The sequence below is a fragment of the Eubalaena glacialis genome, chromosome 4 (assembly GCF_028564815.1).
Source record: "Eubalaena glacialis isolate mEubGla1 chromosome 4, mEubGla1.1.hap2.+ XY, whole genome shotgun sequence".
Taxonomy (NCBI): Eukaryota; Metazoa; Chordata; class Mammalia; order Artiodactyla; family Balaenidae; genus Eubalaena; species Eubalaena glacialis.
Window position 1 is genome coordinate 142,048,168 of NC_083719.1, and position 25,481 is coordinate 142,073,648.

Sequence of the window (25,481 nt, forward strand, 5' to 3'; positions counted from 1 at the left end):
CTACCAGAGACCCCCCTCAACTGTGTCACCTACTTCTGCCCACCTGCCACCGACCCAGCACTCCCACCTCACCACTTCCGGCAGCCCTGGGCCACATCCAAGGAAGACGAGACCCCAGAACTTGGTCCTGCAAGGACTCTGCCTCCACCTGCCCGACCCCCTACAAAGAGTGCTAGGGCTCCCCCCACCCCATCATCCCCACCACCTTCCCTGGGGATCCCCTGGCAGGCTGCCAAGGGGACATGGGTTTAGGTCAGGCCCAGAAGTGGCAACCACAGAGCTTCGGGGTCCTGCCCATCTTGCTCAGGCTGCATTTATTACCCAGGCTTCACGGAGTTGAGTCAACTGCCTTCAAATGCTTGAATCCCTGGGGGTAGGAAGAGGAAGCAGCTAAAGGTGCTCTTTTTAAAAATGTAAAATAAAGAAGAAGAAAGGAAAAGACAAAAGAATTGTTCATAGACAAAAATGCCTCGAGCTCAGAAGCTGGCCCTTTCCTACAGGGGTGCTGGGCAGGACCCCAACCACACACTAATCTGCTTGGGCCCCAAACTCCTTCCTGGGTTTCTCAGACCCATCCCAAACCCATATGTTTTGTGGCCTAAAGAGAATGGAATTATTTTAAGTAAATTCCATTTCATTTACGGAGGGGTCCACCCCTTCCAGGACCACCTCAGGCAGCGTTTCCTTTCCTTTCCTTTGCCCCCCAGCCCCACTTTTCCAGCCAGAAGACGGTCAGCCCAATCTGCCGGGACCTGGGGCTCCATCAGAAAGTTCTCTCCAGCAATCAACCTGGGAGGCTTCTCAGCACCAGCCACTCAGATCCCTGCACACTGGAAACCCCTGGGGCGGGGGAAGAGATTCATCTGTATGCTACTGACATCCGCCCCATGGTTCTCAGGCATGCTGGGGTAACCCAAGTACCTCACTGATTGAGAAGCGGGCCTGCAGGTGATTTGTAACTAATAATGAAGGGCTTAAGTGTGACACTGACTTGGCTCACGCGTGGAGCAGATTCAAGGTTATCCCTATATGACGCTCACTCTTGCTTTCTTGAGCTGAATGAACTCTTTGCCACGACCTGTGAGGTTCCGTGTAAACTTCCAGCCTCGCACCTCACGTCCCTATCTCCTTTCTCACTCACCCATCCCTCTGGCCTTCAGCCAGTTGCGCAGGTGTGCCAAGCTCCTTCCTCTGCACCTATTGCTCCTTCTGCCAGGACACCCCTCCCCGCTTTTGCCTTGCTACATCTCCTGTTTTAGGGCCCAGCTTAAAAATTAACTTCTTCTTGGTACTGACTTGGAGGGGACTTCAGAGGGCCTTGAGGAGTTGGGGGGCTGGAGATATTCTGTTCTTGATATACATGGAGGTGACAAGGTGTGTACATGTGTGATAATTCATTGAGCTGTCCATTTAAGATTTGTAGACTTTATGTAAGTAAACCCAAAAAGATGATATCTAAAAAAACAATTTCACCCTTTTCCCTGTCTCCAGTTCTTCCTATTACTCCCAACCATGGCATGTGCATTTCCATCTTGGCACAATAATTATACTATTTGTTGGTTTGTTTGTAAATTGTTTCTCCCATTAGAATGTAAGCCCCACGAGGAGAGAACCACTGTCTGTCTTGTTCACTGAGGTACCTTCTGGAGTGTAGCACAGTGCCCGCCACATAGTACATATTAAGAAAATTAGCAAATGGATAGATGGAAGGATGAATAAAAAAGCTTGGATTTAATGATGGAGGAACAGAGGGGCAGAGGAGGTCGGCCAGAGGTTAGAAGCTCCCGACATCCAGTCCCCAACAGACAGTTTAGGGGTCTTGCTCTGGAAGCCCAAGTTCAGGAGCTGGTGCCCTCCTCGGTGACCCAGCACTGGCCTGTCTACACCTCATTGGGGTTGTCCTGGTCGGCGTAGATGAGGAAGCCCGTGAAGAGGCTGTCGGTCCAGTATGGGTCATAGAAGAGCCCATTCTGCTCTGAGTAGAAGATCTGCAGCCAGACCTCGTCACCCTGCTTGAGAGCCAGGATGGTGGAGCCCGAGGCCACATCGTGGTTGCCCGTGTTGCCGTCGAAGGTCCGGATGCGGTACTGGCCGTTGTGCACCAGGCCGATGGCCAGGTGCTTGTTGGCCAGCGTGATATCGTAGGTGAAGTAGTAGATCCCTGGCACGCCGCAGACGAACTTGCCGCTGGACGTGTTGTAGTGGCCGCCCTCGTTCATCAGGATCTTGTCGAACTTGATGGGCAGCCGCTCCCTTGGGTAGCTCTTGGTCACTGCCACGGAGAAGGCCGACTTGGCGTGGCCACTGCCGCAGCTGCAGGGGCCCGGGAGGCCGGGCTCCCCCTTCTTGCCCTTGGGCCCCTTCTTGCCCGGTGTGCCATGCTTTCCTGGGGCACCACTGACCCCCTTGGGGCCGCGAGGGCCGGCCCGCCCAATGGCCCCTGCTTTGCCCTTTGGTCCTGGCTTTCCCCGGTTACCTGTCCGGCCAGGTGAACCTGGAAGACAGAGCAGCTGGTGTTATGGAGGGGACCTCAGAGAACTAGGCAGAGGCCGTTGGCCTGGGCTTTCCATCCTTAGAGCACAAGCCTTTGGATAAGGGAAAGAACATGAAGGCTGTGGAGTCGCATAGAAATGGGTGCAAATCCTGATGGTATAACCAGGGGCACTTCTCCCTTCTTATCTGGAAAATGCGAACGTGATACATACCTTCCAGAATCATGTGGATCAGGGCAAAAATAACGTGTAACAATTCACGCCCTTCCCTTGTCCTGCCTTCTAAGGAAGAGTCTGATTTGTCTGCCAGATCAATCCTTCCCCCGGCTGCGCTGGTAATGGGTTGAGACAAGAATTGCAAGAAGCCTCTTGACTTCAAACCATTGACCTTAGTGAACTCCCTGCCCAGTGCCCAAGATCCCTGCCCACGTGGGCAAGGGTTTTTACAGCAGCATTGCTTACAATAGCAAAAAACTAGGAACAACTAAATGCCCAACCAAAGGGAGATAATGAGAAAAATTATGGTCCATCCATTATGTGCAATTCTCCGCAGGAGTTTAAAAAATGAGGCAGATTTACGTGCACTGTTTGAAAACGTCTCTCAACTACACTGTTAAGAGGAACAAGCAGGTGGCAGAAACTTCTTTTTGTTCAGAGGAAACCACAACGGTATTTCTACACCCATTTAAGTGCCTGGCACATAGTAAACACTTGCTAAATACACTTGGTATAGCCTGCAGAACATTTTCACAGTATTACATTTTCACAGTAATATGTGCCTGTAGAACACCTCTGGGTTTTTAATACCCATCCTCTAATAATGTGCGTTTCTCTCAATACAACATTTTTGGCTGATGATTATGTGGGAAACATTTATATTTATGTCCCCCAAACTCAATACAACACTTTAAACAAACTGTATCTGGGTAATGACTGGAGTCACATCCAAACACAATGGTGGTACGGTTGATACAATTGGCAGACTGGCAGAGCTGTGGGTAGAGGTTTTGGAAAGCATGCCAGATGTCAATCAGGGAGCCTGCTGCTGGAGGGGTTGCCAGGTGCTAAGCAGTGTCTTAGCATCACAGCACACAAAGCAAGTGTTCATTAACCACCCTACAAACTGGGTGATCAGCAGGTAATGTTGCAGATATTTTACATCCTAACAAGGTACTTGGCTCCTTATATGTACACATACAGGCATTTTTCTGTGTTTTAGAGTTTTGGGTTAACGTGTAATGCATTTAAGTTTTTCGTATTTTAAGTAACCGGGAAATAGATTTCCAAATAGCATTTTCTCACTGAACATCTAGTTTCCAGGAACGGATTGCTTATGCTGAGTGCCTGGAAGTGTTTGGTATTATTATACATACATGTAAATATATGAAAGAGGCCAGGGAGGTTATACATTTAACCAATTAATAGTGGTTACCTTTGGAGGATGAAAGGAGGATGACGAGGGGTAAGAATTGAGAAGAGATCTTGCTTTATTTATACTGTTTGAATACATTACAATGAAAATGTATTTGTGTATTATACGTGTAATTAAAAATAAATAAAAGGAATGGGGAAAAAATAAAACTAAGAAAGGTCAAAAAGCTGTTCTTTGAAAAAATGAAAATAAATAAAAAGTGGGAGAAAGGACCGTGAGAAGAGGAGGAATAAAGACAGGGTCATTTTGGAGTGGAGTTTTTTGGGAAGACAAATAGATAAGGAAGCTTATTGGGAAGTTTTATGACGTGTTATGGTGTGTGCTTCCTTCTTGATTTCCTTTTTTGAGAAACTTCTGGAAAAGCTGACTTTTACTTGTCAAGACCTTTCTGGAGGTGGGTTTGTATGTGTATGTCAGGGGGAGGGTGGTTGGAGATTATCCTGTCCTATGACTGGTCCCAGGATGACCCAGCTTTATCTGGGTTATGTGTGTCAGGACTCTGCATCTCTCAACACTGCCTTCCTTGGTGTATTGGCTTAATTCTCAGCAGAGACTCAATACATGGCAGAAGAGACAGCCAAAACAGCCCCAAACCTATATCCTCAGAGTTCTTAATCAAGGTGGGGAAAGTCAAGAGCAGAGATATCCTGTTTCTCTTAGGGTTCATAAGGATGATGGATCATGTCATAAAATGTCATGCAAACTCTGGCTGGCTCTGCTTGGAGCACACGCTCAGACCTGAATTGACCACTGTGGTCAGGAAATGGGAACTATGTTGTCCAGTGCCTGACATACTCTGACGCCCCTTAAGTCAAAGCCATTATCATTACTTTTGTATTTATTCTTCTGGAAAGGAGGTGCTTTTGGAGGAATTAATTTGATCTGGTAGGAAAGGGCCTGGATTTGGAGTCTGCTACCAGCCTGTGGTGTGAGCTCAGCAAGTCTATTAAGGGACAACTACCATTTATTGTATGTCTACTCTGAGACAGGTGCTTCACATGTTATTTTATTTCATCTTCACTGCACCCGTGTGAGGTAGGTCCTGTGATAATCCCAATTTTAGAGAAGAGGAAACTGAGGTTTGGAGACAGGAGAGGTAATTTGTCAAAATTGGTATCCAGGTTTGTTTCCAAAGTTTAAGTTCTTGCAGCTACGACGTGCTGTTCTCAACTTGATCATTCTGACTTTGTGTCCTCATCTGTAACATGGGGATAATAAGAATACCTCATTCATAGGATGGTATTGCTGTACCAGCAAATGAGGAGCATACTCAAAAGTGCTTTGTCAATGTTAAAATGCCATACAAATAAAAATTATGATTTCACTAATGCTTAAAATGTACACTTTGGGATGCTGCTGACACTGAAAAGTGCTTGGTTACCGGGGTAAGCACTCAGAAATATAAGGAATGTCAAGGATGAGAAGGCCTGTAGACAGTATCCAACTTGTCTGCTGCCTGCCTGGCACCCCTTCCTTCAGGAAACTGCCCTTCACTACTTCATGTGGTCCTAGTGAGGCTGTAAGTCACAGTGGCCAATTGCCCTCACCACACACTCACACACGCCAAGGGGTGGGCACTTGACCCAGTCCTAGCAAATGGTGGTACCTCACCTCCATAGTCAAAGGGATTGGTCCAGGATGCACATGTGATCAAGGAGACTCAGTCATCCTGAGAATTGCTCTATGGATCAAGCCATGAGGAGGTAGGCTTGAGCCCACCAGTGGGCATTTCATAACTTCCAACCTTTGTGAGAACAAAACCAACACACAGAGAGAAGCAAAGCCTTGACAACAATATTTGAGCTCCTAGACCCAGCTATTCCTGAAGCTCAGCTCTTGGACTTTCTAGTTGTATGAGCCAATAAATTCCATTTGGGGCTATAAATTGGGTTTCTGTTGCTTGCGACCGAAAGAGTTCTGAATAATATTTCAGGAGACTTGCTTAAAGTCACTCAGCAAATCAATGGTGCAGCTGGGGCAGGAACAGAAGATCTGATGCTCACTGTTCCTTTCCAGAGAATATACTGCTCTGTTTTTTAAAGACACGTTAATTTGGTTTATAATGAAATGGGATTCACATTAGTTTTCATAACTTCGCAAACCCCTTTTGTGTCAGATGTTGTCATCCCCAGGTGGGAACAGGAGAAACAGGCACTGGGCTTCTTACCTTCCTCTCCGCTGTCCCCCTGGTCCCCGTCCTGGCCATCCTGGCCATCTTTGCCTGGAAAGCCCATTCTTCCCACCATTCCTGAGGTCCCTGGGGATCCTGGGGGGCCAGGTGGGCCCTGGGGGCCAGGCAGGCTGCAGATGAGTTGAGGGGAGCCCTTCTGGAAGTCTCTGCGGGCGAAGGCACCAAGCAGCGGGTCGGCCGCACAAGGAAGGGCACAGGCCAAGAGCACCCAGGGGATCATGGTGGTCACCTATGGGAGGCAAGAGAGCTGTGAGCTAACTGGGGGTCAATCAGAAAGGCATCAAGAGGAGGAAGAGGAGGAGAGGGCATCTGGGAGAGACACAGTTACATTTCTGATCCTTCCTCTCTCCCACGTCCCATACAAGTAGCTGGACAGTGTCATCACATCTTGAGGACATATTTGGATGAGCTGAGTCATGGACTCAGAATATACTTGGGAGGGCTCCTGCAGGGGGGCACACATTCTCACACTGTCGCGCTCCAGAGTGGCAGGACTGACAGCCCAGTGACAGCTGATGGGGAGGAGCTGTGGATGGAGAGAAACGATCCATGGTTTCATTCAAATATGTGGCATGAATGGAAAGTTACAAGGGGAGAAATATCAATACTTCCAACTGCAGGTGGTGATTTGCAACTAGGCTGCCTCTCCCAGAGGATTCGGGGCAGCACACTGGTGGGTGAGAAGTGAGGTGTCAGCTCTGAGCGAAGGTGCCCCAAGCCTGAGCAGCACTGGTGGGCCGTGGGCACAGCTCCTCTGCCGTGGGCTCCCTGTGCACCAGGCCTGGGCTAAGAGCTTTCCACGCATTACTTAATCTCACAGCATCCTCACCGAAAAGATACGGAGAGGAAATGGGGGCTCAGAGAAGTTCACAACGTGACTAAGTCAGGCAATTAGCAGTTGGCAGGGCTGGGATTTGAACGAGGCTGTGCAAATCCAGAGATTGTGTGCTTTGCTTCAGGTTACACTGCTTTTTTTCTTTTTTCCAGTTAAAAAATGATAAAAATGATACACTCACATTGTTATAAAGTCAAATAATACCATAAAGCTTATAATGAAAAATTGTGTGTGATCTTCATACCCACCCCTCAACCCTCCCCCCGCTCCAAACTCTTTTGGGTATTTCTTCTGGCATTTATTGACATTAAAAGATAATATGGGGCTTCCCTGGGGGTGCAGTGGTTGAGAATCTGCCTGCCAATGCAGGGGACAGGGGTTCGAGCCCTGGTCTGGGAAGATCCCACATGCCGCGGAGCGACTAGGCCCGTGAGCCACAACTACTGAGCCTGCGCGTCTGGAGCCTGTGCTCCGCAACAAGAGAGGCCGCGATAGTGAGAGCCCCGCGCACCGCGATAAAGAGTGGCCCCCACTTGCCGCAACTACAGAAAGCCCTCACACAGAAACGAAGACCCAACACAGCCATAAATAAATAAATAAATAAATAAAAATTAAAAAAAAAAAGATAATATGCTTACATGGTTTCTTTTTATCAATTTTGGACATTTCCTTTTGAATTCCTATTATGACAGATGAAGATTCAGCCCTCTTCCATCACTCTAAGACCCTGTTTTCTCTCCCTCATGCAGTTCAGATATAATTTTTGACTAAATCAAAATTCACTCTGAATTATTATGTCTTGTTTACTGCTAAGCTAAGCACTGTACTATAATTATACTTCCTTTCTTATACACACTTTTCTTACTGGAGATATTAATAATTTTATTTGCTTAGTTCTCTACGCCACTATTTTCTACATTATCAAATGTATCAGATAATTTACCTCTTCTGTTTATTTTCCTGAAGACATAAGTCCTGGAGCCTTCCATTCTCCTATTCCAACCTTTGTACATGCTAAGCTGTCATCCCAGGATTTTCCTTTATAACCATCATGGCGATCCTCTTTGCCTCTCTCCTGCGTTATATCTCCTGCTTTACGAATCCCATGTCTTTCTCTTATTTCATTTTATTTTTTCACTCTCTCATTTTGGTGGCACATTTGGTGTAAGAGCTTCCTGGAAAAGACGTGTGGGATGTAATTTTTGGGGAAATTTGCAAGCCTCAATATGTCTTAATTTCACACCAAGTCCTTAAGGCTGGGGCATGATCACACCAGAGACCAGAGTGTTATGTGCCCAGAGATTATCTACCCCTAGCTCCTCACCGGGAAGATGCAGAAGCCAAGGTCCAGAGCAGAAATAAGCCACTTGTTCAAGATCTCTCAACAAACTCACTCAGTCACTTTGTGACCAACAGCCTCTCTCCCTGGAATGAAACCAGGAGAGAGAACATTCCAGGCACGACTTCTTGCCTCTAGGATGAGCTCTGAAGTGGTAACTGACTTTGTGACTTTAGGCAAGCCCCTTTCCCTCTCTGGGCCTCAGTTGCCCCCCTGAAAAATAAGGGGTTGGTTTCCACACTCAAGCATGCATCAGGTCCACCTGGAGGGCTTGTCCAAACCCAGACTGCTGGGTCCCACCCCCAGAGTTTGTGATTCGGTAGGTCTGCGTTGCGGCTGGAAGATTTGCATTATTATGTGGTATCTGAGGGACACTGATGCTGTCGGTTCACGTACCCATTTTGAGGACCACTGGACTAGATGATTTCTAAGCCCCTTCACCTCTGATGCTGACTGAGACTTTCAGACTCCACTTGGCCCTCTCTTACTAGATATGAAGTCTTGCTGGCTTCTCCGTTCCCGCACAGCCTTCAGCTGCCTCATCACAGCCTTCAAGCATGAGGGGGCTCCCTGCAGCTGTGGCGCTGGCAGTAGGGGAGGACCACTGCTCAGGTCTCACCCTTGGAGCTCACAATTCCCTCCTGGGCCCTCAGCCTCCCTTCCCTTCACTTGCTGCATTGCCTGAGGCCTGGGAGCCTGTCCAGACCACTGGGCCACCTCTGGAAACAGGCCGATTCTACCTTTCTTCCTGACCCCTCCAAATCTTTAACCCTGGGAACAGATGAAGGGAAGAGAAGACCAGACCTCCCCCGCCAGGGAGAGGAGGGGAGACCGCAGCACTGCACTGCACTGCCACTGGGGGCCTGGTCTAGTTCCGGCTCCAAGGCTCACCAACCTGGTGACTTTGGACAAGTTACTTTCCTTCTTTGGACCTCAGAGAATAAATGTCAAAGAGGTGTCCCTGGCTAGGTAGAGATGATTTAGTACCAGATACTGCCTTAAATAACATGACATCGTATAGTAACAAAGTTATTGTCTTTTTCCATTTCTGTAATCCTGATGAATTGAAGAAAAAACAGTTTCAGTTTGGTGATAGTACATTTTTCATGCCTCTATACCCCTTTCTAATATCCCTTTTCCACAAAGAGCACTGTCATCTGTGGCAGTGCACACCCATTCTTAAAGAATCTTGAGCAAGCCTCCACAAATAAGCATGGAAACCTTGGAAACCCCCAGACAGGACCACAGCGCCAGGGACCCTGGGACAGAGAATCTGCTAGGATGCAAGGAAGGCCTGTGGCACAACGTAAAGAAAGGGACTTGACAGGGGCACAGGTGAGCTCTGGGTATCTAGCCCTTGGGAGAGGATGCAAAGAAAGACTTAGTGGGTCAGGGAAAGAGGGTGTTAAAATCGAAGTTCTCACCTGAGCACCAGGACACACAAGAGGCTGCATGCTCAGTCGAGAGGTCAGGCCAAAGTGAAGAAATGACAAAGGAATAGTCTGAGAGCTCATTCCATGACTCTGGGCACTCTTGGATTTTACTGAATAAAATGCAACCCGTGTGGTGGGGAAGGGGAGGGGGCGTGGAAATGAATCCAAGGCCTTCCTCTGGAAGCTGGTGGGTGGGAAAGTGGCAGGTTGCTGCGTGAAAGGGGGAAGAGAGAGCTCCCTGCTGCTCAGAAAGGGGGCTGACTGCCTCCTCCCCTTCTCTGGTAGACGGAAGGTGCCAGACATTCCGCAGCCCCAGCCGGCCTGAGCTGGAGGCGCCAGGACAGAAAGTGAGGGGCCCAGCAGTGATAACCATGCAGGGTGGATGCCCAAAAACCAGAAGCTGAGGGTGAGGCCTGGACTTGCCTGCAAAAGAAAGTGTGGAGGCCCGCTTCACGGCTGTTACAGTCAGAGGGCTCAACCTGGGAACCACCAAGGAGCCCGCAGAAGGCCCCCAACAAAAGAGACATCATCCGTGTCTGCCAGGCCCAGACGGGCCGAGGAGCTTAGCCCTGTTCCTGCCAAGAAACAAGAATCCCCCTGCTGTCTGTCCCTTTACTTCTCCTTCCCCTCGTTCCTTCAGCCTGGAAAGAGGTGAGCTGAGAAGGGGGGCAGGTGGTCCAGCCAGCCTTACACCTGCGCTGGGGGACAGGAGAAGTCTCACCTTTGAACGAAGATTGAAGAGCAGATTACCTGGGAGTGGATTACCTAGTGGAGGGGGGAGCGCCCTCATTGGCTAGATTTTAAATGGGCAGAGGGAGGCAAAAATAAAGTTGCAGTTTGCTGTCTCTCTGGTGCCACCTGGGCTCCACATGGGCTGCATAAACGATAGTGGGAGGTGGGAGGCAAACTCGGTAGAAGTTACATGCATGACGGACTTTGGAAAACTGTCCTAGGCACTCCCCAGGCCCCAGGAATCTCCATCTCCTTCCCTTGTCTACTTGATGATAATCTTACAAAACTGGTCTTAGTGTTACTTGTGAGCTGGGACACATCTGGGGCCCCAGAAGAGAAACCGACTTCTCAACGCAGGTTTGAAATAGTTTGGAAAGTTGCAACCTGTGAATATTTGGGACAAGGGAGAGGGAGGAAGGAGGAAGTGAGCTGAGAGGGGGGCTCACTGAGTGATCCCGCTCAGTGATGCTGGCCCAGGGTGGGCCCCAGTGGCTGGGCGGAGGCTCTGGAACGTGCAGGGAGGAAGGTATTTCTCAGAGCTGGAGCCTGGAGGTTCCTGAAGCAGCTCAAGCCAGGAACTGTTTTGGAAATAAAGGCGGGGAGACTAGGTTCTGGTTCCAAACCTAGAGGGAGGGAGCAGAGAGTCTCCTTGCCTCCAGGGCACCTCCGAAGAAAACAGCTCCAAATAGCCCTGCTCCCAGCCTACTCTCCACACCACAGTGGTGAAAAAACCTGGGGATGAGGGCTTGGAGGGGGGCCAAGGCCCCAAGGCATCCAGACAGGTGAACTCTTGCTGGGGCTTAAAAATAAATTTAGAATGACAAACTTGAAGAGAGCCCCAACGGGCCATTTAAGCCAACCTCATTGGTTACAGACAGGGAAACTGAGGCAGAAGCAAACTGACTTAACTGGACACCTACGAAGTTCCAGGCACTGAGCAAAGCTCTTTACTGGAATTATTTTATTTGAAGTTTACAATAAACCCTATGAAGGCAGTAAACTTATTGTCCCATTTTTCAGAGGAAGAAACAGAGTCTCAGGGACTTCCCCGGTGGTCCAGTGGTAAAGAATCTGCCTTTCAATGCAGGGGACGCGGGTTCGATCCCTGGTCGGGGAACTAGGTTCCCACATGCCGCGGGGCAGCTAAGCTTGTGCGCCACAACTACTGAGCCCACGAGCCTCAACCGCGAGCCCACACGCCCTGGAGCCCGCGCGCCACAACTAGAGACATAAAACCCTCACGCCACAGCTAGAGAGAAGCCTGCATGCTGCAACGAAAGATCTCGCATGCCTCATCGAAGATCCTGTGTGCCACAACTAAGACCCAATGCAGCCAAAATAAATAAATAAATAAATAAAATATTAAAAAACAAACAAACAAACAAAAAACAGAGGCTCTGAGAAATGAAATGATTTTACCCCAAATCACACAGTTCGAGTACTGGGGAGAACATTCGAACCTGTGTCTGAGGGGCTCTGAAGACTATATGTAATGTACTACGCCTTGTTCCCTTCCCTGCTATTTTTTTTTTTTTTTTCCTGTTTTATAGAAGAGTAAACTGAAGCTCGGAGAGGTTAATTTGCTCATGTTATACAACTAGTTCATGGCAGAAGTTATATCTGAACTTGGGTTTGGCAGACCTTAACGCCCAAATGCTTTCCATTATGTCAGTGTTTTTTGGATTTTTCTTCCTAAATATCGCAAATTACAGAAAAGACCTTGAAGCATAGGCCAAAGCCACACACAGCAACAGAGAAATTTCTTTGATGTCTCATCTTTTATTATATCATATAAAATACATGATTAAGGAAATGTAAAAGTGATGCTTTTTCTCCTTCAGGGTACTTGAGATTGATGCTTGAGGAAACCTCCTGTCCTTTGAGAGGCCCACACGTGGTTTAGCCAAGGCGATGGGGGGCAGCCTCTGAGCCCTGACATCCCACCATTGGGATGCCCCTTTGCAGTATTAACGGGGTGTCCCCAGGGGCTGAACCAAAAGACCAGGGTGCACAAAGCACCTCCCCTTCAGCACCATCACCTCATGCCTTGCTTAGAGCTGGCAAGAGCCTCCAGCCTTGTCTCTTGCTCCCTGCACTGGCACTCTCCAAGCCCAAGCCAGAGGGATCCTTTATAAACATAACGCAGCCACATCACTTCCTGGACGGTCTTACTCCAGTGGCTGCTGGCTGCAAACAGCAAACCCTCGATGTGGCCTTAAAGGCAATGGCCCCCTGCCTCCATCCTAACCCTGGTTCTTCCCCTCTCTTCCTGCACTCCCCCCGCCTTCAGGTCAAGCTCCATTTCACCTTTTTGCCTGCAGCCCAGGGGCCCACCCTCTTGGCATGCTGGCTCTTTATCCATTGTGTTTCAGCTTAAATGTCACTTCCTCCAAGGCCTTCGTCTCAGACAGCTCTCCCTTTGGAGCCCAGCTCCTTGTCCTGTCTTTCCAGCCCTTACATCTCACCCGTATTCACTGCATTTGTCTGCTTGCCCACTTACTGGGCCTCTCCCATTAAAATGGAAGCCCCACGGGAGCAGGGACACTAGCTATATCCCCAGGGCTTCCAACTTCTTTGCTCATAGTGGGTAGTCAAGAAATATTTGCTTGGTTAATGCATGTTTGAGACCCACACTCAGCCCTGAAGAAAATTCACAGTGAAGAGAAAACAAGGTGGTGGTCTAAATCCAAAAGGGCCCTGATACCCCTGGATTCAAAGAAGTTTTCTCCTTTCCCCAGTTTTTCTAACCCAAACCCGATCCAGTTCTAACCCCTCCTCCTTTTGACCTCCTAGAGCACAGGGCCCCTACCCCCATTCCAGGGAGGGGCTTGCAGAATATTTTACATACAGCAGGTACTCCATAAATGCCTGTTCAATTGATAAGAAAAAATAAGCATTAGTCCTTCTTCACCTTTAAAAAAACTATCTTAGTTCCTAAATTGTCCGTACTGGTGTGAGTTGAACAGGGAAGGCTGCATGGTATAGTCTTCCTGCTGAAGGGAAAAAAATGTTAGTTGGTTCAACCCCCAAAATGGAATCATGAGGTGCTGAGCTTGGATGAAGTTCTTCAGTCTGGTTTTAATTTACCCAGTCCCTGGGCTCCTCATCTCTGAGTTAAGTAGCTAATGATTCTTAATGACAAGTGTTCTAGGAAAACACTAGGAGCTTAAAGGGCCCCAGCCTGAGGTCCCCTGTCAGGGGCAGAGCCTTCCTCCTCCTTGCTCTTGCCCTTAGCTCTCAGGACATGAACCCCTGGTTCCCTCCCAAGGGCCCTCTATTCAGACTGTGATGTGAGAAGGGCCAGCAGTGGGGATATGGGTCTCTCAATGCCTCTACCTGAATGTGGAAACTCCAGGGACACTTGCCTGGGCCTTGAGCAATGCTGCTGAGCCTGAGTTCTGCACAATCTCCCTTGGAGACCGGAAGACATAAACTGTGCTCAAATAAATTTGCCATGTTGGTTATGAGGTTGTGACACACTGACAGGTAGGGATGGTGTTTCACTCAGTGACTAAGAGCTGTGGGAAACACAGCCACTTAGTTTCCTCAACTATCCAATGGGAATAATAGTACACCCACCTCACGGAGTTCATCCAGGAATAATGAGATAACGTATTCAAAGCTTCTAGCCCCGAGTGTGACACAGGAACCCTCTCCCTCAGAAGCCTTCAGATAGCTGCCTGCCCCATGTTTCAAGTCTCAGGGCTAATACCTCCTCAGAGAGGCCCCCCCTGCTTGTTTGCTCAGACCACCCTGGTCCTCCTTCCAAAGCACTTGGCCCGAGTTGTGATTATATATTTTTTGCTCCTTGGCTCATTAACTTTCTGTTGTCTGTCTTCCCCCTGGAGTGGAAGGTCCAGGAATGCAGAGGCCCTGCCCGTCTTGCTCTCTGTTATGACCACAGCTTAGCACGGGGTCTGCCCTGCCCATAATAAGAGCTCAGCTCACAGCTGTTCAACGGCCTTGAATGAAATGGTCACTCGTGTAACTAAAGAGCAACGGGAGCAAAAGGATGACAAAACCACACTTGGCTACTGAGGGAAACCCAAGGAGAACACTGAGTCTTGGATTCAGAACACGTGGGTCCCAGGCCTGGTTTTATAACTCACTGGCCACGTGGAAAAAGTCATTTCCTCCTAGCCAGGCCTCATTTTCTCACCCGTAAGATGGAGATCATAACTCTCACCCCATCTGCCTTACAGAGTTCTCCCGAGAATCAAACTAGATAACCAATGTTGAAAGCAGAACATGATACAAAAGTTAGAGCCTTGTTTAAAATCGTAACTGCCACCAACTGCAGCGGAACTAACAGCGTGCAGTCCTGATCTCCCACTAGGAGCCCCTGGAGTGCTTCAGGTGGAGGACACCTGAGCCTGACGCAGCCGGGCAATTCTCCCTGTGTTTGCAGTTAAAAGGAAAGGGCTGGTGATGGGATTGGGGTGACGCTTGCTCGCAGATGAAGCTCGCTGAAAATTCGCTTTGATGGGAGTGAAATTTCCATGATGAAAAACACCCCATGCCCTCCCTGAATTCCAGGAAGCAAATTGGAAACAGCTTCTCTGAGAAGCTGACAAAGGCCGATGGGAGGAGAAAGGGTCTGGCCGCCGCTCCTCCCGCAGTGCTCACGGAACCAGCTCCCTTTCCTGGTATCTGGAGACCGATGCCCATTTGGAAACACTCCAGCACTAAGTCTAAATACAGAGGATTAAAAGTCATGGGGCCCACTTGCCAAGAGGCCTCAGAAAATATTTGATCTGCTGTTTTCTCCTTCCCCCACCCCCGTGCCCCTGTTTTTGGCTCAGGCTAGAGAAAGAGGTCCAATGCCAAAGCAAGACCTAATGACGGAGCAGGAGCCAGGATCTCGCGAAGTTTGTCTCAGCGGGAACTCGGACGGCACCCCGGAAGTCAGCGTGGCGGGCCCTGCGTTACCGCCACCAAGTTCTAGCTTCTGACAGATGCGCCCAAACTCTTACACACCAACACGCGTGGCATGTGATGTGGTGGGCGCGGACCCCACCCTCTGGGTCCCTGGCTGCTTCACGTGGGACTTCAGCTGTCCTCGAAGTGAGGGCCAGAGTCAGGCTCCCGGGCGGCTGAAGCCAAAGCCGTCAAGCTTGGACCTGCCCACAGCTGTTTTCCGCCCTGGAGACCAAGGACCGCAGTGAGAGCAGCAGGCAGCTGACGCGTGGGGTGTGAAGACGGGGGAGGAGGCCCGCGGGTGTTCAGAGCCCTGTATCCAGCTTCTCCTGAGGGCCGGCCTCCAAGTGGCCGACCAGAGCGCTGCCCAATAGGAGGAGGATGTGAGACGCATGTGTCATTTTAAGCGGTCTCACTGCCACGTGAAAAAGGTAAAAAGAAGCAGGTGAAATTAATTTTCATATGTTATTTCGACCAGTATATCTCAGATATCATCATTTCAACATGTAATCAATGTAAAAATTGTTGAGGCATTTTACATTCTTTAAGTACCATTAAGTCTTCGAAGCCCAGTGTGTATTTCACACTTGCAGCACTGGCCAGGTTTCAAGTGCTTGACAGCCACACGGTGGCTATTGTATTAGATGGAAGCAGAGTTGCTGGAGTTGAAATCCCACCAACTAGCTGTGGGACCTTCTACAAGTTACTTATCCTCTCTCCCTCATCCTCGTCCTCTCCAAAATGGGGACGAAAATAATAGTACCTACCTTAGAAGGTTTTTATGAGGATTTAATTTTCCTAGAGTAAGGCCTGGCATATGGAAGAGGTGTAAAAGCATTAGCTATTATTTGTCCTTCTGAAAAGCAAACAAGATGATGGATGTTGAAAGCAAAACATGATACAAAACTTCAGACCTTGTTTAAAATTGTCACCAACAGCAGTTCAACCAACGGAAAATCACCCTGACCTCCTCCATGAGTCCTGTGGCATTTCAGGTGGAGGCCCCTGAAGGCTCCTAATAAATTCTCCATTTTCGGGTAAGACAGTTTGAGTTGTATTTCTGTCTGTTGCTACCAAAGGAGATTCCTAGGGAGGCTTGGCCTTCACTCCTGCCGTTCCGTCCTGAGGGAAGGATGAGGGTGTCTGGCTTGGCCCTATACCCCTGATCCACCTGGCATGTTCAGGCTCCACAGTACAAAGATAGGTGAATCAATGGGAGAGTGTTTATCTCATCAAGTGACGGGAGGTCAAGTGGGCCATCACATATGCAGGTACTTGGTACCATGGCTTGGAAAGGCTGCCTAATAAATGGTGTGGCTTATTCTTATTGCCTTGGAGGCGAGATACTGGGGATCTGAAGATGAAAAGATGTGGTTGCTGCTTTTATAGGGCACACCATCTGGTTATACTGAGGGTCCCACCTGGCCTACCTATACCAGGAGAGAAAGCAAGCCTTGCTCCTCCTTTCTCTTTGATACAGGCTCCCTTGAGGAGCATCCAGGACCATACAGAAGGCAGGGGAAGGAAATTTGGGGGCTACATGATTCCTTGGAATGGTGTAGAAAGGACTGTGCTTGCAGATCCAGAAACTGAGGGAGAGGAACAAAGTCTGAACTCTGAAGGGCTGGGGAGAAAAACCTAAGTTTTCCTTGACTTCCCTGGGCTTGCTGGTTTCCATGGAGTCACTTCCAGTCAGGCTGTGATGGGCATTCAGGGTAACTCTAAAGACCTGACACAGCGCTAGCCTTTGAGAGCACAGAGCTGAGCTGGTGGTTAAGTAATGGTTAAGAGTCATTTTCTAGCTGTTTGACCTCTGTTAAGTTATTTAATCTCTCAGTTTTCTTGTCTGTGAAATGGGAAAAGCAATGTGTATCGTCTTATTTGAATCATTTGAATTTGAAATAGCATGGTATAAAAATATTTATTGTTTCACTTTATGTGTGAAAGTTTGTCAAGAACCTTGCAAGGCTATTCTAATAGGTAAACAGAAATTCTAATGGGTAAACAGAAATACCTGCCATCCTTCAGCTGGCGAGTATTGAATTACAACAATTTGAATTATTTGAGGTCTTTAGGAATGTCTCCATGAGTAATTTGATTGCTCATACTTCCATTATAGAGTAACTGTGAATATTAAATAGGATCATTCAGTAAACAGCCCACAGTAAGCACTCAGTAGTAGTAGTGTTATTCTGATATAATTACAGTATATGAAAACCATATAATGAGAGAGATATAATGGGAGAAAGATAAATGAGCAGACCTGGGTCTGCTGTTTCCTCATCTGTAAAATGGTGAGAACAGTGAGCTTGTGAGGAGTTGAACAGTTGTGAACTTTGGGATAAATGGCACTGAAGGCAGTTATAACAGCTGAGGTGATTTTACAGCGTGGCACGAATGCAAAGGTGCAGGATTTCTATGGGTGTGCCCTACTTTAAACAAGTATGTAAAATTGGAATTTTGTCATTCAGTGATCAGATTTTTGTTAAGATTGCAATGTGCAAGGACCTCTGGCTGAGAGCTATGGAAGATGGTCCTGCCACCGAGGAAGTTATAATCTAGACAAGGGGTGACCAGCTGGCTTATCAATGGCCTTATGCAAACCACAGACTGCACCGTGCTTTTGGTTTTTTTGTTGTTGTTGTCTTTTTTTTTTAACGTTTGAAATTGTTGCCAATGTAAAATTTGGGAGATTTTATGTTAAAATCAAGATTTCAAAATAAAATACCTAGAATAAATCTAACCAAGGAGGTAAAAGGCTTGTACTTGGAAAACTGTAAGGCACTGATGAAAGAAAACAAATGGAAAGATATACCATGCTCATGGATGAAAGAATTAATATTGTTAAAATGACCATACTACCCAAGGCAATCTACAGAGTCAGTGCAATCTCTATCAAAATACCAATGGCATTTTTCACAGAACTAGAACAAATAATTCTAAAATTTGTGTGGAAACACAGAAGACCCAACAATAGCCAAAACAATCTTGAAAAAGGGGGACAAAGCTGAAAGTATCACGCTCCCTGATTTCAAACAATACTACAAAGCTGCAGTAATCAAAACAGTATGGTTCTGGCACAAAAAGAGACACTTAGATCAATGGAACAGAATAGAGAGCCCAGAAATAAACCCACAGTTGTATGGTCAATTAATCTATGACAAAGGAGGCAAGGATATACAATGGGGCAAAGACAGCCTCTTCAATAGATGATGTTGGGAAACTGGACCACTTTCTCATACCATGTACAAAAATAAACTCAAAATGGATTAAAGACTTGGAATCATAAAACTCCTAGAAGAAAAGATAGGCAGTATGCTCTTTGATATTGGTCTTAGCAATATTTTTTTTTAATATGCCTCCTCAGCCAAGGGCAACAAAAGTAAAAATAAACAAATGGGACTACATCAAACCAAAAATTTTCTGCACAGCAAAGGAAACTATCAACAAAATGAAAAGACAACCTACTGAATGGGAGAAGATATTTGCAAACAATATATCTGATAAACAGTTAATGTGCACAATATACAAAGAACTCATACAACTCAACAGCAAAAAGACAACCTGATAAAAATTGGACAGAAAACCTGAATAGACATTTTTCTAAAGATGGCCAACAGACACGTGAAAAGATGCTCAACATCACTAATCATCAAAGAAATGCAAATCAAAACCACAATATCATCTCACACTTGTCACAATGGTAGTTATCAAAAAGACAACAAATAAGTGTTGGCCAAAATGTGGAGAAAAGGGAACCCTTGTGCACTGTTGGCAGGAATGTAAATTGGTGCAGCAACTATGGAAAACAGTAAGGAAGTTCCTAAAAAAATTAAAAATAGAAATTCCATATGGTCCAGAAATTGCACTTCTGGGAAAATGCACATCTGAAGAAAACAAAAACACTAATTTGAAAAGGTACATGCACCCTTATGTTCATTGCAGCACTATTTACAATAGCCAAGATATGGAAGCAACCTAAGTGTCCATCTATAGATGAATGGATAAAGAAGATATATATAATGGAATATTACTCAGCCATAAAAAAGAATGAAATCTTGACGTTTGTGACAACATGGATGGACCTAGAATGGACCTAGAGAGTATTATGCCAAGTGAAATAAGTCAGACAGAGAAAGACAAATACCATATGATTTCACTTATATGTGGAATCTAAAAAACAAAACAAATGAACAAACATAAAACAGAAACAGACTCATAGATACAGAGGACAAACAGATGGTTGCCAGAGGGGAGGTAGGGGAGAAGATGGGTGAAACAGATGGAGAGTGAGAGGTACAAACTTCTAGTTATACAATAAATAAGTCACAGGAATGTAATGTACAGCATAGGGAATGTAGTCAATAATATTGTAATAACTTTATATGGTGACAGATGGTAACTAGACTTATTGTGATTATTTTGTAGTGTGTAAAAATATTGAATCTCTATGTTGTACATTTGAAACTAATATAATATCATAACTCAATTATACTTCAAATAAAAAAAAAAAGATTTCCAGCTTTTCTTGAGAATCTGGAGGATCTGGCAGCATTCTGGCAGGGCACTAATTGGCTACCTCTTGGACAAGGTGTTATGGGCTGAATTGTGTTTCCTCAGAATTCATATGTTGAAGTCCTAACCCCCAGAACCCCAGAGTGGGACTGTATTTAGATATGGGATCTTTAAAGAGGTAATTAAGGTCAGACAAAGTCATATGGATGGGCCCTAATCCAATATGACTAGTATCTTTATAAGAAGAGGAGATTAGGACATGACACCCAGACCAAGGGATGACCATGTGAGGTCACAGTCAGAAGGTGGCCATCTGAAAGCCAAGGACAGAGGCCTCAGAAGAAACCAAATCTGCCATCACCTTAATCAGGGACTTCTAGCTTCCAGAACTGTGAGAAAATACATTTTTGTTGTTGAAGCCACCCAGTCTGTGTTACTTTGTTATGGCAGCCCTAGCAAACTAATACACAGGACCTATATTCTTCAGTGTCCAGTCCTCACCACTCCTAAATGTCATGCATCCTGTTCACTTATGTATCATGCACGGCCTTTGTTGGCGTATGATCTAGAGGAAGAGGGTATTCTGCATGTATGTTGTGTGTTCTTATTTCAAAGCTCTGATGTTCGTTTTCTCCTTTAATTCTCCCCACAGTTCTAAGAGGCTGATGCTATCATCCCCATTTGGCAGGAAAGAATACAGAACTCAGAAAAGTGAAGTCATTTTTCCCAGGTCAAAGCTGGGATGGAACCCAAGCCTGCTGATTCAGGGCCCAGGGCTCGTGTCCCTCTATCACGGCCCTTCTGCTTGGGCACAGGACGCATGTACATAAAGCCTTAACTAACAGGGCAGCTGCGTGTGTGTGTTATAGAAGTAAGCCAGTTACAGCAATGCACAAATCCAAAGGAAGATTATTTCCTTGAAAAAAGATTTGGCATAGAATTCCCTTCAAAAGTAAACCTAGATTAGAACTTGATTAACAGAAATCTGACTTATGCAGGAGTTCACCTCACGGAGGTAAAGCCAGCTTGGCAGGCCTCTGACCTGGAGGAAGGAGTGGGGGAAGCTGTGAGTATATACAGGGTCTGTGTTGCCCCATGATGAACATTCAGGAGTAGAAAGCGACAGACACTGGGACTGTAGGAAAGAAGGTCCAGTCATCTGTGTCCAATCTGCAGGTGAAGATGAGAGGAGGAATAGCAAGACGGGGAAGAATGGAGGGATTTGCAGAGAAAGAAGTAACTTCTTGGGGGAATCTGCTGAATATTTGGTGGAGGCTGAGTAGGTCTGAAGATGCCCCAGACTTGTGAAAGAAATCTCAATTCATTTGTGTAATGACACACTATACACGGAAACAAAGTATACGCAGATATGGAAAGATGGCCAATGTACACTGTTAAGTGAAAAAGCAAGTTGCAGCAGGGAATGTCAAGTATGATTTTTCCTTGAATTTAAACAAGATAGACACAGATAAATAGAGATGTGTATGTATGTTTGTGGGGGAAATTCCTTAAAGGACACGCATCTTGTTAAAGGGGTTACCTCCCAGAATTGCGAAGGAGTGTGTGACCTTTTACTTTTCACTTTCCACCTTTTTGTACTGTCTGAATTTTTTAAGGTAAGCATTGTCAGTTTTGTATCATTTAAAACAAAAGGTAACCCGAAGGCTTAAGGATTGGAAGACAGTCAAGGCTGTGTCCCTGCTAGGGGATGGGGAGAAGTCAGACATCTGGGAAGAAAGGAAGCCTGTGCTGCACTGGATGTGTTCGAATGAAGGGCAGTAGTGAGGTTCTGAAAAGTGTGGAAGGTTTGCCGAGCGGCAGTTGAAAGTGAGCATACTGGATATGATTACCAGATAACGGAATGAATCAGAGGAGAGCTGTGCAGATGGGAGGGCAGAAATGGAGGAGCAGAGAGGACTTGGAACAACACTAACTGAGCCTCAGCCTTGGATTGGCACATATAGGACACTGTCATTGCTATTGCTGCTGGTTCAGTGGGGTCTCTGGGAGATGGCCAGTCTAAGGAGGTGACCCTTGAAGGGTTCCACGCAGGAGAGTTTTGCAGTCAAAGGGTAGAGGACGATTGCACTGAGGTTGTGCAAAGGATTCAGGCTTTAGGGGAGAGACCTGGGCTGGGAGGCTGCAGGGAGCCAATGCAACCGTTTAGTTGAAAGGAACAGTCCTGGAATGGGGCAGTGGCAGTGGGGATGGAGAAATAAGAACGAAGTAAATAAGACAAGGCTTGGAGACAAGTAGTGGGGAGGGGAGGGAGAGTGAAGAGAGTTGTGAAGAATTGGGTGCAAATCTCAGCTTGCCTGTCTGTATGATATATTTGATTAAGAAATGTTGTCAAGAGTCAATTAGATAATGCACTTGATAAGTAACTATGATTGTTAGCTCGGGTATTGGGCTCAGACTTACCAGGCTTCAAATCCCTTTACCACCAACTACTAGCTGTGCAACCTGAGCAAGTCATTAACGTCTCTGAGCCCGGTGCCCCTTCTGCAGGTGGTGATAACCTGTTGTCATGGAAATGAAAGAGCTTAAGTGGAGGGCTGGCAGGGCCTGGCACAAAATAGGTGCACAACAAATGGTCGAGCTATTACTATCAACGAGAAAACCTCTGAGCACAGAGCCTGGCACACAGTAAGCACTCAATAAATGTCAATTCATGTTGTAATTCATAAGGCTACCTGGCCTGCAAAGAGGGGGTGTTGGCAGTACCCTCCCTCCCACCTCCTCCCACCCGCGCCGGCACCGCGTATCCCCCCTCCCCGACCACACTTTCCGTCCCTGCCGGAGGGTGGCGGAGGTGCGGACTGGGCGGACTGCGCAGACACTTACCCTCGCCGCTGCCGGCCACGTCCAGACGGGTCTGCAGCCACGAAGCTCTGGGCCGTCCCGCCTTCCGTAGCTGCAGCCCAGCCGGCGCCCGCCCCGGGCATACTTTTCCCATCCCGTCATGGGCGGGAGAGCTCTCCGCCCGGTCACGTGGGCCGGCCCGCAGCGCGGCGCGCTCTCTTGGGCATCGGTTGGGAAAAACCTTTCAGCTCCGGTGACAACTTGAGTGTGTCGATGCATCGCTCTGTGCGTAGAACTTGTCAGTGCATTTGAAATTTTCTTTGCACGAGAGTGATTGTTATCTAGGCGTTTGCAAGTGCGTGGGTACGTGTGCATGTCTGAAGAGGCATGTGTGTTGCTTGTACGTGAGCATTCATCTCGCTGTGGATCTAGGGGTTGTGCTGTGGGCATGACAGCTTATAACAGAGTACCTCTTGCTGTGTACTGAATGTGCGTGTACTCGAGAGTGATTAGGAATCGTGTGTACGTGTTTAGTTTTGTGTGTGTGTGTGTGCATGCATAAGTGCATGTGTCCAAACATACATCAGGGCTGTGTCTGCACATATATACGCACATATCCAAGCATGCAGCTTGGTGTGCAACAGAAGTGTACTTCAGTTTCAGTGTGTACACAGTAGTGGCTGGATATATGTGTTGGGTGCACGTTTAAATGTGTGTATGAGTCGCAGTAACTGCATATCAGTGTGTACGTGCATAATGCTGTGTGGCACCTGTTTGTGCGGTGGCTCATTCTGTATGTGTTTATATGTATACGTGCCTTGGTGTGGATTTGGTCCATAATGTGAGTGTGCACATACATAATAATGGACAGGCGCCCCTGTGTCCCAGCCCTCATCTCCCTCCTCCCCAGAAGATGAGGCTTCGCTGGCCTCACAAACTGTCTGCCCAGCCTCAGGTCGTTTAGAGACATGCCCCTGCTCGAGGACCCCAGCTCCCAGATGGGCAGAGTGACCATGTTTAGGTAGCAAGCAGACACTAGAGGAAAGAAAAGTCATCAGAGGCCTGGGTTTTGCTTCTCCCTGTTCCTTCCACTGCTCTCTTCCACTAGCTACCAGTATTTCACTTGGCTGCCAGAGCATCAGGTGAACAGATGGTGTATGACCCAAGGTTTATAGTCAGAATTTTAATGCAGATATGCAGTAGAATTCTCAAGCTGGTTCCACCACCTTAGACAAGTTAGTTATCTCATAGGTGGTATTTCATTTCTGAAAAGGAGGAAGAATAATAATTATATTACCTGCACTGTCTTTCCCCCTAGAGTTGGGACACTCACTCATAGAGATGTTTGGTAAGCAATCAAACTATGTAGAGAATTATTATTAATATTACATAAATATTATTTGAGGATGAAAGTTAGTGGGCTCAGCAAACATTTAATAAGCATCTATTACGTGTCAGTCCCTGGCTAGGTGCTGGGGATCTAGAGGTAAACCAAATAGGCTTGGTGCCTAGCCTCATGGAACTTAGAGTCTAGTGAGGATGATACAAATGGTTTCATGTGAAATAAGTGTTGCAGAAGAGGAAGACACTGAACATGAAACTGGGAGGCCAGGGGAAGGCCTGGGGAAGAGATGTCCAGTTGAGCCTAAGGGAGAGGGTGAGAGCTCTAAACATGACTGAAAGATGACACGTGCAGTGGGGTTTAGTGTGTCAATTCACAGGTGGCTGGAAAGGGGACCTCTGTCCACCACCCCCTCTGGGTACCTTGGTTTGTTCCCAGATGTGTCAGGAATGGAAAAGGTGAGGGATCCGGGCTTAGGATGCCGGGAGGCCATTCAGAATGTAAAGGGCTCAGGAAAGCCCCTCTCCTAGGGTAGAGTAAAAATCTCCATGTGTTATCCATGGGACTCCACTGCGACACAAGTTGAAATCACTGGCACGCCCTTATTGGCAAGAAAATGGTTAATGAACAGTATAGGGAAAGGCAGTGGTGCCACACTCAGCACCCAGTAAATAAATGTTTCCTGGCTGGCTGAATGGGAGCAGATGTTTTTCCAGCTTTTGGAGGAGTCCTGGAACCCAGGTCCCCTGAAGCTCCCCCTTGGGGCCTTGTCCTGTGGATCCTTGCAGTGGTGATGGCATCACAGAGCAGGAAATCCAAAATACTCATGAAATGGCTATTTCAGGAGCTGCTTCAAGCTAGAATGGGGCTCAGGACTTCTTCCCAGTAGCCTGTTTATGTCTTTTATTCAGTCCACAAACATGTATTACCTATTATGAGTGTGGAGACAAGGAGATGAACTTCTGGTCTACAGGGAAAATGAATGTGAGCACGAATTACTGTAAGATGCAAAATACAATACGTGTCATAGGAAAGGTACAATGTGTTATAAAAAATGAGAAGTCTTTCCCTCTTTGATTCATTTCAGTTTATTCCACAGTTTCATTCATTCTAGAGAACATGGATACATTATGACATTGATGGCCACAGAGAGTTTACAGTCTGGCAGGGGCAGCCATATGCCAGATGGGGTAGATTTGCTTGTTCCACGCCTCTTGTTGAGTGTGCCTTCCTATATATACTGCAGAGGCCAGAAAGCTAAAAACCTGTTTTCTAGGCTCCTTGCTGCTGGGTTCCTGTTTGAGATTTAGGTTTAGCTAGTCCTGTGTGCTGTGCAAGACCTGAACTCAAAACTGAGTTAGGAAGAAAAACCAGTTGAGTTAGGTGGAGAGGAGACAGCAGCCTGGGAGGACTCCATTTTGCTGGGGCTGACCCAAAAGGTACAGCACGGC

General features: G+C 47.1%; 1 protein-coding gene across 2 annotated transcripts; it reads right to left on the minus strand.

The window, feature by feature from the left end:
- Window positions 1-1,711: 1,711 nt before the first annotated feature.
- Window positions 1,712-22,767, minus strand: C1QTNF2 (C1q and TNF related 2). 2 transcript variants are annotated; one of them, XM_061188402.1, is made up of 4 exons: window positions 22,731-22,767; window positions 22,308-22,405; window positions 6,092-6,344; window positions 1,712-2,494 (listed from the first exon to the last, which is right to left on the minus strand). In XM_061188402.1, the coding sequence occupies exons 3-4, from the start codon at window positions 6,333-6,335 to the stop codon at window positions 1,881-1,883; spliced, it is 858 nt and encodes a 285-aa protein (XP_061044385.1). In that variant the 5' UTR covers window positions 6,336-6,344; window positions 22,308-22,405; window positions 22,731-22,767; the 3' UTR covers window positions 1,712-1,880. The 2 variants fall into 2 exon arrangements, with proteins under 2 accessions (XP_061044385.1, XP_061044386.1); XM_061188403.1 differs by lacking the exon at window positions 22,308-22,405 and having other exon boundaries at window positions 22,731-22,761.
- Window positions 22,768-25,481: the final 2,714 nt, after the last annotated feature.